Source organism: Austrofundulus limnaeus, unplaced genomic scaffold (genome assembly GCF_001266775.1).
Source record: "Austrofundulus limnaeus strain Quisiro unplaced genomic scaffold, Austrofundulus_limnaeus-1.0 Scaffold18, whole genome shotgun sequence".
Lineage (NCBI taxonomy): Eukaryota > Metazoa > Chordata > Actinopteri > Cyprinodontiformes > Rivulidae > Austrofundulus > Austrofundulus limnaeus.
Window position 1 is genome coordinate 496723 of NW_013952420.1, and position 13952 is coordinate 510674.

Below are 13952 nucleotides of genomic sequence, written 5' to 3' on the forward strand. Positions count from 1 at the left end.
GTATACATACAATACAATCTCTGGTATTGTCCTCTGTCACATCTCCTATAGTCTCATGATGAGCACTGTGGGCTTTCATGTGGGAGATCAGGGTTCAAATCCAGCTACTGCAACTTTAACAAAAAATCTCTTCAAACTTCATATTGTTACACAATTATCTTAATTACAAACACCTGATGACGTCACAGGCACAAGCTGGTATAGAAAACACATGTGAACTTGGTCAAAGTTCATTCTGCAAGTCCACTGCTGCAGGCAAAGCCATGCTGCAATGACATGCTACATGGCAATGCACACTTGTTTTTTACATCGTAAAAACCCATGTCTAGTCTACCTTTGGTGTTTTAGTTGAAAGACTTGGGCCAACATTAACAAAATAATTACATTTATAATTTCATTCTGATCATAAGTTTCACTTCTATCTTTTACAAAATATTGTGAAATATCTGATCTTGCTTTATGGCTCTTTAAGACAAGCAAGAGTAAACATAAACATTAAACTTAAAACTTTAACAACAATAGCCTAATCGCTCAGTCCTCACAGCAAAAACACTGACCTGATTTTGGGTATGTGACAGCCACGACGTCATCATCTTTAAATGTAAAWTTCTGAGCAAATGTCAAACTCTCAAACGAGTGTGTCTCCTTGGGGACAAATAGTCYCTCATAATGCAGATACAGCTGCCCTGAAGACGACATGCTCCGAGCTGAGGAGGACACCAGACAACTGAGCTCTAAAAAAAACTAGAAAAACTAGAGTCGTTCTGCTGCTGCATTCACAGTCAAACGGAGAAATAAGGATTGCACTTATATCCTTCACTAACAAACACAAACACCGAATCCAAATGCCAACTTTCTGTATTAACTTTCTGTATTAGTTTTCGGGATTAGAAATGGTAATAGGTAACCAATACAAAGTGACTGATTATGTTAGTTTTTTTAAGATTTAAATAAAAACCTTTTTTCGAAAGGGCTTTGAATGCAGCACTAAACTTCCCTGATGGGGAAAAAGTGTTATCTGCGGAATCAAAGTGGGCGTGTCAAAAACATAAACACTGTGGGCTACACTCATCCACAGAGACCTCTACTTGCTGATCGGTGACAAAATATTCTCCTGGAAGCTGCGAAAACACACACAAAAAATGAACTAATCCCATTTGATAACTTTTCTAAATGTTTCTTTAGGCTATTTTACTTTATGAAAACTTCACACACCCTCTGCCTTAATGAAATAAAGAGAACTGTTTTTTACACCCAAGGCTAAATTAGCTGAGTGAGAGAGTGCTTTTTATCAACTGTTTGCATTTTTTCCACCACCATGAAACTCAATATAAGCTGCCCCTATCTGAAATACTGGACTAACTTTGTGCTTTTCTGACTGGCTTTTTAGTATGCATTTTAAATGTTTCACTGCAATGCCTGCAATGCAATTATGTATTGCAAAGTTTGGGGTTTCCTGGTTTTTCTCAGTGATTGGTTTGATGCCCTGGATAGCTGGGTTGGTATTGGCTCCCCCTCCTGGGCTGTATCAGGGTTACCCCTGGTCCATTTCTGAGGCCCATCTCATAACATAATTTTAAAATGATTAGACACTTCTGGATGTTTGGGTTTTTGTGTTTTTTCAATTTTATGGTTTGTTTTGTTTATTTGGTTTATGATTTTATAGTGTTTTGTCCTTCTGTGCAGCTTCCTGGTAAAGTTTAGGTAATTGTCAGCTGAGTCTCAGGGAGGCTCCTCCCACGACAGTCACATTTGTTTATTTATTCCTTTCTGAGTTTGTGGTAAGCTGGGGAGGGAGTATTCTGCTACCTCGAGCTTGGTACGCCACGAAGACATATTTGAGGGAGAATTCACCCGTCTGGGTTTGTTGTTGAGGTCCGGGGGCTGAGATTTGCTGTCTAACAACATCTATGTCATCACAGACGGACTAGATTTAGGCTTACTTTAGGGTTTAGCTTAGGTGTAACAGAGGAGGGGGGTGCTCTTTCTTTTAGTTTAATTTACTTAGACTATAGATTTAGCTTTTGTTTGTTATTTTTGTTAAACTTTTGTTTGTTGTTTTCTTCTCATTTCATTGCACAAACCAGCTCATGCCAGTAATCCATACAGTTGAGTTCATGCCTTATGGGCTCTGTGGTTTTTGACTAAAGTGATTTTGAATTGTTTGGGGCGGAATAAAGTTTACCTGAATGGGGTGGAAACTGAATTTTGCACATTTTAATGACATTTCCACATTTATTCATGAAGTTTTTTTTGTCTTCATTTATGATTTGCTTTTGAACTTGTCCAATCGCTTTGCTAGAAGTTAATGCCTTCAGCAGTTCTTCAACTTGGCTTGTCCTAATTTGCATTACTTAGGTTTCATTTATTGACAACTAGTTGTTAAGTTAACACATTATCCAAGATAAGATTCTGATGGTACATAAGTGGTACATGTCACTACTAATTCACTGGGGAGGCAGAACTTGTGTTGTGATGCCTTGTCTGAGTTTGGACTTTTAAGTTTTTTAAATTGACATGTTTTTCTTCATCGATTCTTCTGATGTGTAATGGTGTTTCATTTGTCATGAATGCCTTTTTCCTGTTGTATCTTACATTGATTGAATGTATATGTTTTTGGTCATCATATAACAAACTATTTTTCCCTTATTTTTACAGTTTTTGTTGTTGAGTAATGCATTTATGTTTGGACATTTAATAATTATTCCTTTTGATTTGGTTTTGAGTATTGTTTACTCAAGAGGAGGGATTCTTATGGTCTAATTATGTATATCTGTTCTACCTTGACACTGTCCAGTAATCATATCTTATAACTAGTTTTCGGCTGTATTACTCTATCAGCCCAGACTTCAAGACTCCAGCAATGCATGACTTCTTTAATTCTGATGAGGTGTTTCCAGGCTGACAGCCCTGTCATTGGTTAGATGGTTCACAGTTGGCGAACTGTGATTGGTTGTAAGCATGTCACATGATGTTATATTATTGGCTGCTCTCCACTGATGAGCCAGCCACAACACGAAAGACTTAGCTGGTTGACCTCTGTTCTGTTGTTGCTCAGATTAAATCATTTGATGACCATACACGCAGACTTTCTGTGCATTTATTCCAACGTGTTTATGCACTCTTAGTAAATCNGACTCTATCAGTCTTTGATAATCGGCTGACCGGTTTAAAATCTTGTAGTGTGACTCAGCCTTAAGATGTTCAGGTCCAAGAACCATAACCTCTGTCTTATCTGAGTTTAGAAGCAGAAAGTTAAGAGTCATCCATGTTTTTATGTCGTTAAGACACAAGAATTTTGCCTGAAACTCTCAGACTGAAGAAGTCTCTTGGAAGAGAGACGAAACGTTTCATTAAAGAAGAACCCGTCCAGAGGACCTATACAATTTTTTTCCTTTTTAACAAAATAGGATTTTTCTTGAGTCCAGAGATTTTAATGCTTGCTGCGGCAATGAGAGCAACACATCAGATCCTAAGACATTCTTAGCATTGCTCTGAACAATTCAAGCTTCAGTCTTTTAACAGTTTTCTGAACCCAACCGCAAATCACATAATCCCAAATAGTGTAAAACACTCTGGAAAATTACAGTCCCTGTGAATAAAAATCAATTATATCTGATCTCATGACACAAGTAAAACAGTCCCTTTAGCAATCTCATCTTTGCATTGTCCGAGCCTACCCATTGATTAAATCACAATTCAATCAATGTTGTCTACCACATGTTAAAAGGTCAGGCAGTCATGATAATCATTATGGCAACTTGTTTTGCACAAAGGAAGGGAGTTGAATTCCTATTTTCTCATTACAGATAGACATATTATTATCAACATACTAAAGTAATTTGATGAAAAGCTGACATGGAAATCTCACATAAACCGTTTAAAAACAAAAATAGCCAAATCCACTGCAGTATTATACAAAGTAAGGGATTTATTCAATGATAAAACGCTATTTATATTGTTTAATGCAATAACTGTTCCACACTTGATATACTGTGTTGAAGTCTGGAGTAAAGCATACAAAACAATCACAAATCCAATTTTATTTTACAGAAAAGAGCTGTCAGAATTATCACCAGAAAACATTACTGTCATCCATCGAATATATTATTATTTAAACTGAAATTATTAAAATTTTATGAGTTGGTTGATTATATTATCTTGCAGATTATGTATAAGGCTCATAAAAAATTATTACCTTTAAACATTCAATTATATATTGTTAACAGAGAAAGTTTATATAAAAAGATAAAGGGACTTGAGATGTTTATAAAACCTAAAATTCAAACAAATTTGAAGGATCGATGTACTTCAGTTCAAGGAATAAGATTGTGGAATAATCTGGAAAGTGATAATACAAATGTTGGTTCAATGTGTTTGTTTAAGAGAATGATAATAAATAAGTTTGTTAAAGAAATGTGAAACTGTGTAATGTATATCAAAAGTTGTTTGAAAGGGAATTGAAGTTTGTATTTTTGTTTTGTTTTTTGATTATTATTATTAGAAATTAATTTAGGAAAAATGGGGAAGATATTATGATTTTTTTCTTCTTTCTGCCTCCTTTCATTTCACGTGTGATTTTCTTTCTTTATTGTGTATAAATTTTTCATTTTTATATGAAATGAATAAATGAATTAAAAAAAAATTCCACCACATGCCCTGAAACAGCCGTGCACAGAATTACATCTGTTTTGTTTTAGTAACACACTGTAAACTCTGCTTTTTAAATGCTAGAAAAATAAAACTGTAACATCTGCTTAGAGCAGGACAAATAAAATCAAACAGATAAAACAGACATATTTTACCTGACTTGGGGTAAGTGACAGCAAACACATCAGTGTCCTCCACAGAGAAGTTCTCGGCGTACTCCAGGCTCTCTGCAGAGTGGGATATATGAGGCAGGAGAAGGCCGTGGTACTCAATGTAGCTTGATGATGACATGACTGTTTCCAGGAGAATCGTATCCGATAGATTTACACTTACTGCTCTCTGAAATTAAGTGTTTATTTTGTCAGTCTCCTCTCCCTATTTTCAGCTGTCTGGCAGCTTCTTCTGTTTCCCCCTTGTTGCTGCTTTGTCACTCATTGGTTTATAAAATGTGGGTTGGATCCAAAATATGATACCAGATTTTCTGAGGCTGGGTCACATAAACCGGCCCTTCCTACTTAAAAAAACTCAGGTAAAACGTTTGTATTTACTTGGGCCTCCTAACCCTAACCCATCTGCAAGCTCAGTAAATATTCCCCAAATTAATTATTTACTAGATTGTCAAACGTGTCTCTGCGTCATGTCCTGTAAATGAGTGTCTGCTTAATTGACTTTAAAAAAATCACTTTAAAAAGTACAAACTCTGCCTGATAGACAAGTGATGGGGTGTCATGACTGAGAGTGAGGCTGAGGTGTGTGGCTAGTGAGAGCTGGACGGCAGGTAAGTCTTGAGCCGACAGGGAACCGTGGAGTAATGGAGCAGAGGAGCAGCCGAGGACTGAGGATCCAGGTGAGTGTTGTATTCACAGGCAGACTGGCACGAGGAACGGTCTTCTCTCCACCAAGGAACTAGACTACTTCTTTTCTGACTACTCAGGAATTAATTTGCAGCTACTAAAATAGCATTACTAAGATCTATAGCAAATTCATGAGTAGTTAAATCTTTCTTTACTTCATTGATCTTTCAGCTAAAAAAACAAAAACAAACTTAACGGAGTCAGTTAATTCCATTGCTGCTCTCATCTGTTATTTTTTTTAAATTGATTTTCTTTATTAATGTTAAAAGGGAGTTTTTCCTCTCCACTGCTGCCAATGTGCTGCTCAGGATGGGAAACTGTGAGGAAGTGAAGATTCAACACAACCTGCTGGCTTCTTTAGATTTATTGTTTTTTTGTGTACAGCGCCCTGAGACAATGTTTGTTGTGATTTGTCGCTGCATAAATAAACTGAATTGAAATGAAATCCCCACACCAAATAATACATTCTTTCCACTGACCTAACACTGATTTGAATTGTTGTTTTGATTCTTACCTGGATCATGGACGTTTATCAGTTTAATACATCCCCTGCCCCTCCACACCTCAATAACTACCATCTCAAATTCACTATTACCTGTTAATAATTTCCTTGCCTGATGAAAGTGGCACACCCTCCTCCATTTCCACTGCATCTATCTTTATGTAATGTTGTTTAACTTAAATATGAAGTCTAAGTAAGGCTTAAGCCACATCTCCTGAATACATGTTATCTGGTTTCTCTTCTAAGCCTTCCAGAAAACCTTTGAACTCTTCTTCGTTTGCTAATAAACTTCTAGAATTGCATTGGAGCACCAATTAAATGAAATGGTGAGAGGTTTGCTCAGAGGTGTTCTCCTGACTACAGGTCTGCATGAATCTTTCTCCTCATGTAATGTTTTGTATATTTAAAAATTATGCAGCTGCACTAGCTAGCCTGTTTTTCTCATTTTAATACTAATTTGGTTTGAATAGTTTATGACATAAGCAAGAAACAGCTCAACAGGTATTCCAGAACTGTCTTCATGCACCTGTTACAGAGGACCTTCCTTTTTTTTTTTTTTTTTACATTTTTTTGTATCTGAAAGTAGAAGTAAATTTCAGAAATTCTCATCACTTAAGACTGAAATTCCACCTTGAGAAGTTTTATAAATATGGTTCCAGCTCTGTCTTTTTGCAACTCAATCAGTCAAGATGGATGTGACTATGGCAGGCCATTTTAACATAAAATTGGTTTCACAATACATCCATTCCAGATATTTAAAAATTGGTTTATGACTAGAAATGTTAATTATCTCTAATTCCATTCTAGCAGAATAACTGACATCAGATTTAATAATATGGAAGCTCCAATTCAAGATATCTTAAAATTAATTTTGACTAGTCAGAAATTTAGTTCTAGATATTAGTTTTGTGTAATTGTTTGTTTTTAAGATATCTCACTTAGTCATAATTCCAATTAGATATCTCAAATGACATCATTATTCAACAAATCTTAAATGTATTTATATATATATATCAGATATATAAAATTCAATCGGTGCAAATTGCAGATATATTGAAAGTAAATGACTCAGCAAAACTTAGCGACATCTACTTGTCTAGTTAAAATTTATTTAAATATGATCCAAATGAATTAGAAATCGTGAACATAGTTCTTCTATTATTAATTCTTCTAATAAGTATTTCTTTAATTAACATTCTAACTAGTCAGAATACTCGGTATATTTTGATTATTTTTCTGTCTAAACGTCCATATAATCTTTGCCTTAGCTAATCAGTGGTCTGCAATGTCAGGTCAGTCCAAGTCAAATTCTCTTTAGCAATTTTTAGCTACAGCTCATGCTCCACATGAATTAAGAAACATAACTTATTATCATTGCAGGCATCTGTGTGTGGACAATTAAGTGGCAGCAGGAGGTTTATCAGCATTTTTTATAATTCAGATATCTACAAATGTAATTTTGACTAGTTATGTTCGAGATATCTTGAATTACTGACGTGACCCTTCAAATTATAAATCCAGTTGACATTTTGAATTTTTCTGACTAGTCAGAATTTAGATGCAGTTATCTTAAATTACTTTTGATGATAGTCAAAATGTAGTTATTCCTAGTCAATATTTTTAGATGTCTAGACTGTAGTTAGACAAAGCTAAATTTATGCTAAAATGGCCTGCTATATTGTGCCACAAAAACACTTTATAAAAACCAATCTAAACAAAAAATGCTAGAAACATAAGAATACATTTATTTATGTAGAAACCACACACTTAATTATAACTGGATCATAAAAACAGGAATCTTGGTTCATTCGTACAACAAAAAACCCGAGTTATTTTAAATCTGTTTTAAGTTAAAAAAAGGTCTTGCAATTATGTTTTAGTTCTAATATTTATTTGCATATAAATAAATACAAAAAAACTGACAACACAATTCTATGGAAGCTCAATTCCACCACTCAAAAGAAAAAAAATGTCTAATGGGATGTCATAATTATGAAATTCAGTCATAATTTTGACTTTCGAAGTCATAATTATGAGAATCAAAGTCATAATTGATAGAAAGTATCTCATAATTATGACTTTTAAAGTCAAAATTATGACTTTGAATCTCAAAATTATCACTGTAAAAGTGAAAATTATGACTGTATATCATAATTATGACTTTTTATCTCAAAATTTACTTTAAAAGTGAAAATTATCTCATAATTATGACTTTTAAAGTCAAAATTATGACTTTAAATCTCATAATTATGACTTTGTATCTCATTATGACATATCATTAGACAAATTATTTATTTTGAGTGGCGGAATTGGGCTTCCATACAATTCATTATTGACAAGAAATTATGATTTACTTTTCAAGTTAACGTAGTCTAATATTTGACATTGATTCAGTGAAAATATTAAAAAGAAATGATTGCGTTTTCAAATAATTTGTATTTGTTCTGATACAAAATTCACATTTTTTATAAATCCAATGCAGCTAAAGAGAAGTTAAATCATAATATAGAAGCCTCTTGATGTCACTGTTCCTCTTACCTTCAACTGTTTACTAAAAATAGACCAAACTTCCTCAAAACGTTTGTCTTCATGGGTCCACAGATAAACCAGACCAAAGTGAGAGGACTGGTTGAGTGCCAGTTAATGGTTAGTGTCAGTCAGATCACTCCTGCTACTCAATACCAAACATCTTTACAAGCTGCATTTGATGCAAAGACTGATTTCAGAAGTCAGCTTCAAATTTCAAACAATCCCTGCCCAGGCTGAACTCAGACTGTAGATGGCTGTCTTGCTTTAGTTGCTATGAACCAGAGTGACAAAAAGAAAAAGTGTGCAGAGGGAGATGACGCCGGTCAGCACAGCCTTCACTAGCAGCACAGTCCAACTGCCCAACATGAAGACATGGATGAACAACCTGAGAGCAGAAGAACAAGCAATATTTTATAAGTAATTAAAACATAAAAGACCAACAACAAAAACAATCAGAGATAAGTTTAACCGGCAGCCTCTTGAACCTGTTCCAGTCATTCCTAAAACGCGTTAATACATTCTGAATGCGTTTTTTTATTAGGGGAGTGTGATGTTCAAAACATAATAAAAAGGTATAGTCATTGTTTTTCTACACAAACGTATTGAATGACTAAACTGCAACCAATCAGCACAAAATGTCAGACACATTTTAGTGAACTGAATTCATGTGTGAAAGAAACTCACTGGTATTTTTTTCACCCTCTAATGCCCCAACCACAGCAACATACTAATGAAATAAAATCTGCTGCAAAACATGTGACTTCTTGATTTGCCAAATCAGTCTCATATGACAAAAAATAAAATGAAGAAAAGTTACATTAGCAGTAACAAAACAGACCACCTCAGTGTTGCCAGGCTGCAGTATTTTTCCTCTACACAAACTACCAGGTGTTGGATTTTTCAGAGACTTTTTTCAAATTCAAGCGCCTCTGTAGTTTTCATTCACTGGTATTTTATTTGACCAATTGTTGATGGTTTGTTGGTGCGAACTTGAAGGCCCTGTCACACTATAATGCTTTAAACAAATTATGTCGACTTAAGAAAATTGTTATGACTCTTTTATTCACATTGCCTGTATATTAGATGTAACTGTTTGCATTAAGTATGCAGAGGTCCAAAAGACTTGTCCAGTAGATTATTTTTAAATTCCATCTTCAGTTTAGACATCTTTAGTGTTGGACAAACTTTTCATACGTTGTCTAAAACGTTAGTGTGACAGGGCCTTGATCAAGCAAACTTTGACTTTTTATTTATGTTGTTTACTTGTTACTTATTGATATAGGCTTATATTTGTTATTTCTGTTAAACATCAGAGAACAGGTTTTCAGCGCAGCTGCCTGGTTCAGATTAAAAAGGCAACATATTACTTGCATTACCCTAACTGAAATACTTGTACTAGATTTAAGAAATCTGGTGTTGGCACAGTCGTAATTGTATTTGTATATTTCTTGTTAGATTTAACTCTTACCTTATGCAAACCTAAAAAATTAACTACACCTTCAATTCGATACAAAATCTTAATAGAAAGCCTTCGATTTAAATAGGTTCCTTTTAATGTTTTAGTAGGTTATTTAACTCATTTCTGAGGTCTTTTAGTTGTATGAGACTTACTCCATTAGGAAGGCCTTGTATACACACAAAGTTAGAAGCACAGTAACAGGCAGCCTGAAGCTCTTAGGAAGGTCATATCGGGTGAACATCCATACAACTGCTGCCATGGCAATGTAATGGACCTGTACGAATAAATATTTGAGGAAATGTTGTTTAAACACAAACAGTTCACATCACATAAACATTCATGTTTAGGTAAAAATGGCATATTCAGAAAAGGAAATCCATGTTGGCATAAAAGAGTGAAAAAAAAAGTAGTGCAACTTCTCACCAAGCTAATATTTGAATCAAAGCTCATCTGAATGTATTTCCAGTCAAACTCAATCCCTCGCGCTCCAACCCAGAGAGGAAGAAACCTGAGGAACCACGATGAGACACAAATAGAAAGAATTACATTTGGTATTATTTAACAAAAGTGGCGTGGAGTGGTTTTTTTTTTCCCTCATAAGAAGAGTTACAGCCAACCTTGACATCACAAGCTCGGCTGTTGCCCAGCCCATGGCGGCCACCATGATCTTGTACTCTCCTTTCCCGGCATTACGAGACATAACAAGATGGAGACCCAACAGGTCTGCGAGGTCCACTGTGGCCTTCATAAATTCCTGGTAAACAAACACACACAAAATGGCATTAGATGAACGGTTTTATCCTTTCGCTTGCTTGATAGAAATGTTAGCTTTACTTCGACCCTGTTTACACTAAAGTTCCCACAATCAAGATACTATGTTACCTTCAATTCAAAATACTTTATTGATCATAGGGAAATTACAGGAAATTCAGTTGTTGCATCATAGTCTAAATCAGTGGTTCTCAATTCCAGTCCTCAAGGACCAYTTTCCTGCATGTTTTAGATGTTTCCCTACTTTGGCACACCTGATTTAAATAAACGACTGAGTGACATGGTTCTGCAGGACATAAAGACCTGCTATAGAACAGGGAAACAACTAAAACATGAAGGATATTGGTCCCTGAGGACTGGAATTGAGAACCGCTGGTCTAAATGTATTACAATTAGCCTCTGCCTCAATAAAAACCTCCTACCATTTCATACACTCCCACTTCAGCATGTCTTCACAACAATGCTTTAGGGGAGGGGGGCTCTGTGGGGCGGGAGCTCAGCTGCAGACTGAGCTCCAGGGAGGAGTTTTGTACAAGTAGGCGGTGCTTTGTAGCAGCAGGCGTTTAGGCAGCTCCACATGGCTTCCACGGGAGATTCAAGGATTTCTCAAACATGATGAATGAGTCAAAGCAGCACTCTGGGTTTGTTTTTGATGAGGGTATGACATTATAACATAATATAAAGCTCAATTTTGCATAAACAAACTCCTTTAATATTAGTGTTTTCATGATAGGCAGGGTTGCAAGATAAAAAAAATGAAGGATTATACTTTTGCTTTATAATGATTGTGTTTTGATCCAAACCTTGTAAGACGAGGTGTGTGTTGTGCATGTACAAAGAAAAGGAGAGACAAAGCAGTTTACATCCAAAACTGTGAATACAGAAACTTTTGTTTGTTTGGGTCGCTCTTGAACATTGAAAAAGGTGAGTAGGACAAAACTTATTTACCAGCTGGTGTTACGGTTACTGCTTGGACAAGAACATTAAAACTGCTCACTGTGGATTCACTCCTCTGTGGGAGTTTCCCCAAAAACCTTTACTCTGAAACCTGGTTTCAGAGAGAATGAACGTTGCTGTTGTGTACACAAATGCTCGTAGCAGAAAAACTACGTGTAAACAGGGCCGTACCGATGCTGATGTTATGATAAAGTTTCAACACTCACCCCTACAAAGTCATAAACACCTGCTCCTCCTTCCCATGTGGGGAAAAATGTAGCAAGGAAAAGCATCTATGAAACAGAAAAATAAACAAACATTAGACTTTCTTACTTCTGCTGTTGTTTTTATTCATACTCAGTCAAAAAATCATGGTGAAATTAAAAAAAAAATGTTTTCACCTTGCAGAGTTGGACAAACAGATATGTTGCTCCAGCTTGGACACATCTCCAGAAAGCATTGTACTCCGATCTAAATATGAAAAATTAAATACACAGTAGTTAAAAATAATAATTCAAACACATAGTCCCGAGTATGTCAGCGGTGATATCACTTTACTTTTGTGAGCGGCGCTTTAAGAGGAGCTAGGGGATATGGCTGAAAAACGTATCAGAATAAGCGCTTCATATCAGTCAATATCGATAATTATTGATTAGTTTTATTGTTTTACCTATTTGAAATAAGGACCAGGAGGAAAAAAGGCAGATTTATGCTGCCAAACTGGTGACGAGACCTTTCCTTTTTTATCCACATCTTTTTGAGCTGTTGCACTCTTTTTCTCCTTTCACTCCACATCGTTCTTTTTTATTTTGAAGCAGTTATGAGTCACGGGGGTGAAACATGAAATCTCCTACTGTGCATGTTAGCATGCATGCTAGCTCACCAAAGAGTGAGTGGGTTAGTTGATACCACCGACCTTGTTTAGATGGGCTGAGAGAGGTTGAGCAGCTAAGGATTTTCCTTTGCGTACAACCCCCAGAACGCTGTGTGTTTGTGGATTGAAGCTCGTTCTATCTGACATATTTCCTATTGAAATATATGTGTTTGTGTGGCTTTTGTTTCTGTTTTCTATTGATATTGATGAGCTTTTCATGATTTATAATGTTAGTGAATTAATGTCCAGCCCTAGCTTTGAAATTTAAAAGTAGTTTGCTGTAAGAGGGAGAAACTACCTCCACTTTAGAGGAAAAACACTAAGGATTATTTAGACCCTCTCTCAAATCCCTGACATTTACTAATCAGATTAATAGTTTATGGTCCTACAGCATATGTTTCTACTGCAGCAAAGCAATGCATGAACCAGACATGCGAACAATACAGATTTTAGGTTTTGGAACAGGTGCATATTTTCATTTCACACATTACACCATATTTTGTTGTGACTGGATAAATATTACAAGTAAACAAAATAAGACACTCACAGGCCACTGCACTTGTATGTAATAAAGTATGGGAAATAGGCCAAAGCAAAGCAGTTCCCAAAGTGGAAAAGTGTCATGACTTCAGGTAGTAAAAATCAGCTTTCTGGACACAAGTGGAAAAACAGAGAAAAAACATATTAAAACAAGTAGACAACAATACAATTATAATTTACTCTGAATAAACAAATATTTATCACAAGAAATTTGGATTTTAGGTCAACTACAGCTAAACTACACATAAAATTAATGAATATAAAAACGTATCGATATATAAAAACTCGAATATGTGTAGCCACATTAATACTCGTAGGACAATTAAGTCTTGTAATGTTAAGAAAACGAATGATCTTTTCTGTGCATGATGATGAGCTAGCTAAGCTACCTCAACACGCCGCTACTCTGCGGTAAAGCTAACGCTCCTTTTCTCTCGGGGAAAAAAAAATCAAGCTATTTTTTTTTCTAATGAACCAACATATAATTCTCACGGAAACACCTGAAAAACAAAAACGATTTAATGTTATGACTTACTGTGTTCAAAAAATGTAGAGAAAAAAGAGCACAGTTAAGCAACTTCGTTGAATGACAAACGGAAGTGAGTTTTGTTGTTACCCCGAAATACATCCGACAACAACAGGAAACAGACTATAAAGGTTCCGCAAAATTAAGCCGCACCCTTAAAAAAACGTACATCACTTCAGTACGCCTTTGTAAAATAATATATATTCTGTTTCTAAATATTTATTCTGTTTCCAAGTTTTTTTTTAAACCTTCACCTTTTTAATTTCAATAATAGAAAAACAGAGTTCAGACAATAAGAGGCCAGCCAGGTA

The 13952-nt window shown here is 35.4% G+C and overlaps 2 protein-coding genes across 2 annotated transcripts in view; both read right to left on the reverse strand.

Annotated features, from left to right (window-relative positions):
- The window catches only part of LOC106514200 (sulfotransferase family cytosolic 2B member 1), a 17176-nt gene extending 12102 nt beyond the window's left edge, over nucleotides 1-5074 (reverse strand). The window contains exon 1 of the mRNA XM_014003346.1: nucleotides 4806-5074. Coding sequence (XP_013858800.1) covers nucleotides 4806-4941 — 136 coding nt within the window. The 5' untranslated portion in view covers nucleotides 4942-5074. The remainder of the gene's footprint in view (nucleotides 1-4805) is intronic.
- Nucleotides 5075-7728: 2654 nt separating this feature from the next.
- tmem147 (transmembrane protein 147) lies at nucleotides 7729-13739 on the reverse strand. Its single transcript, XM_014003347.1, has 8 exons — nucleotides 13651-13739; nucleotides 13123-13225; nucleotides 12103-12172; nucleotides 11929-11994; nucleotides 10612-10748; nucleotides 10418-10502; nucleotides 10147-10268; nucleotides 7729-8920 (listed from the first exon to the last, which is right to left on the reverse strand). Exons 2-8 carry the CDS (start codon nucleotides 13197-13199, stop codon nucleotides 8800-8802), a joined length of 678 nt encoding a protein of 225 aa, XP_013858801.1. The 5' UTR covers nucleotides 13200-13225; nucleotides 13651-13739; the 3' UTR covers nucleotides 7729-8799.
- Between the last annotated feature and the right edge of the window lie 213 nt (nucleotides 13740-13952).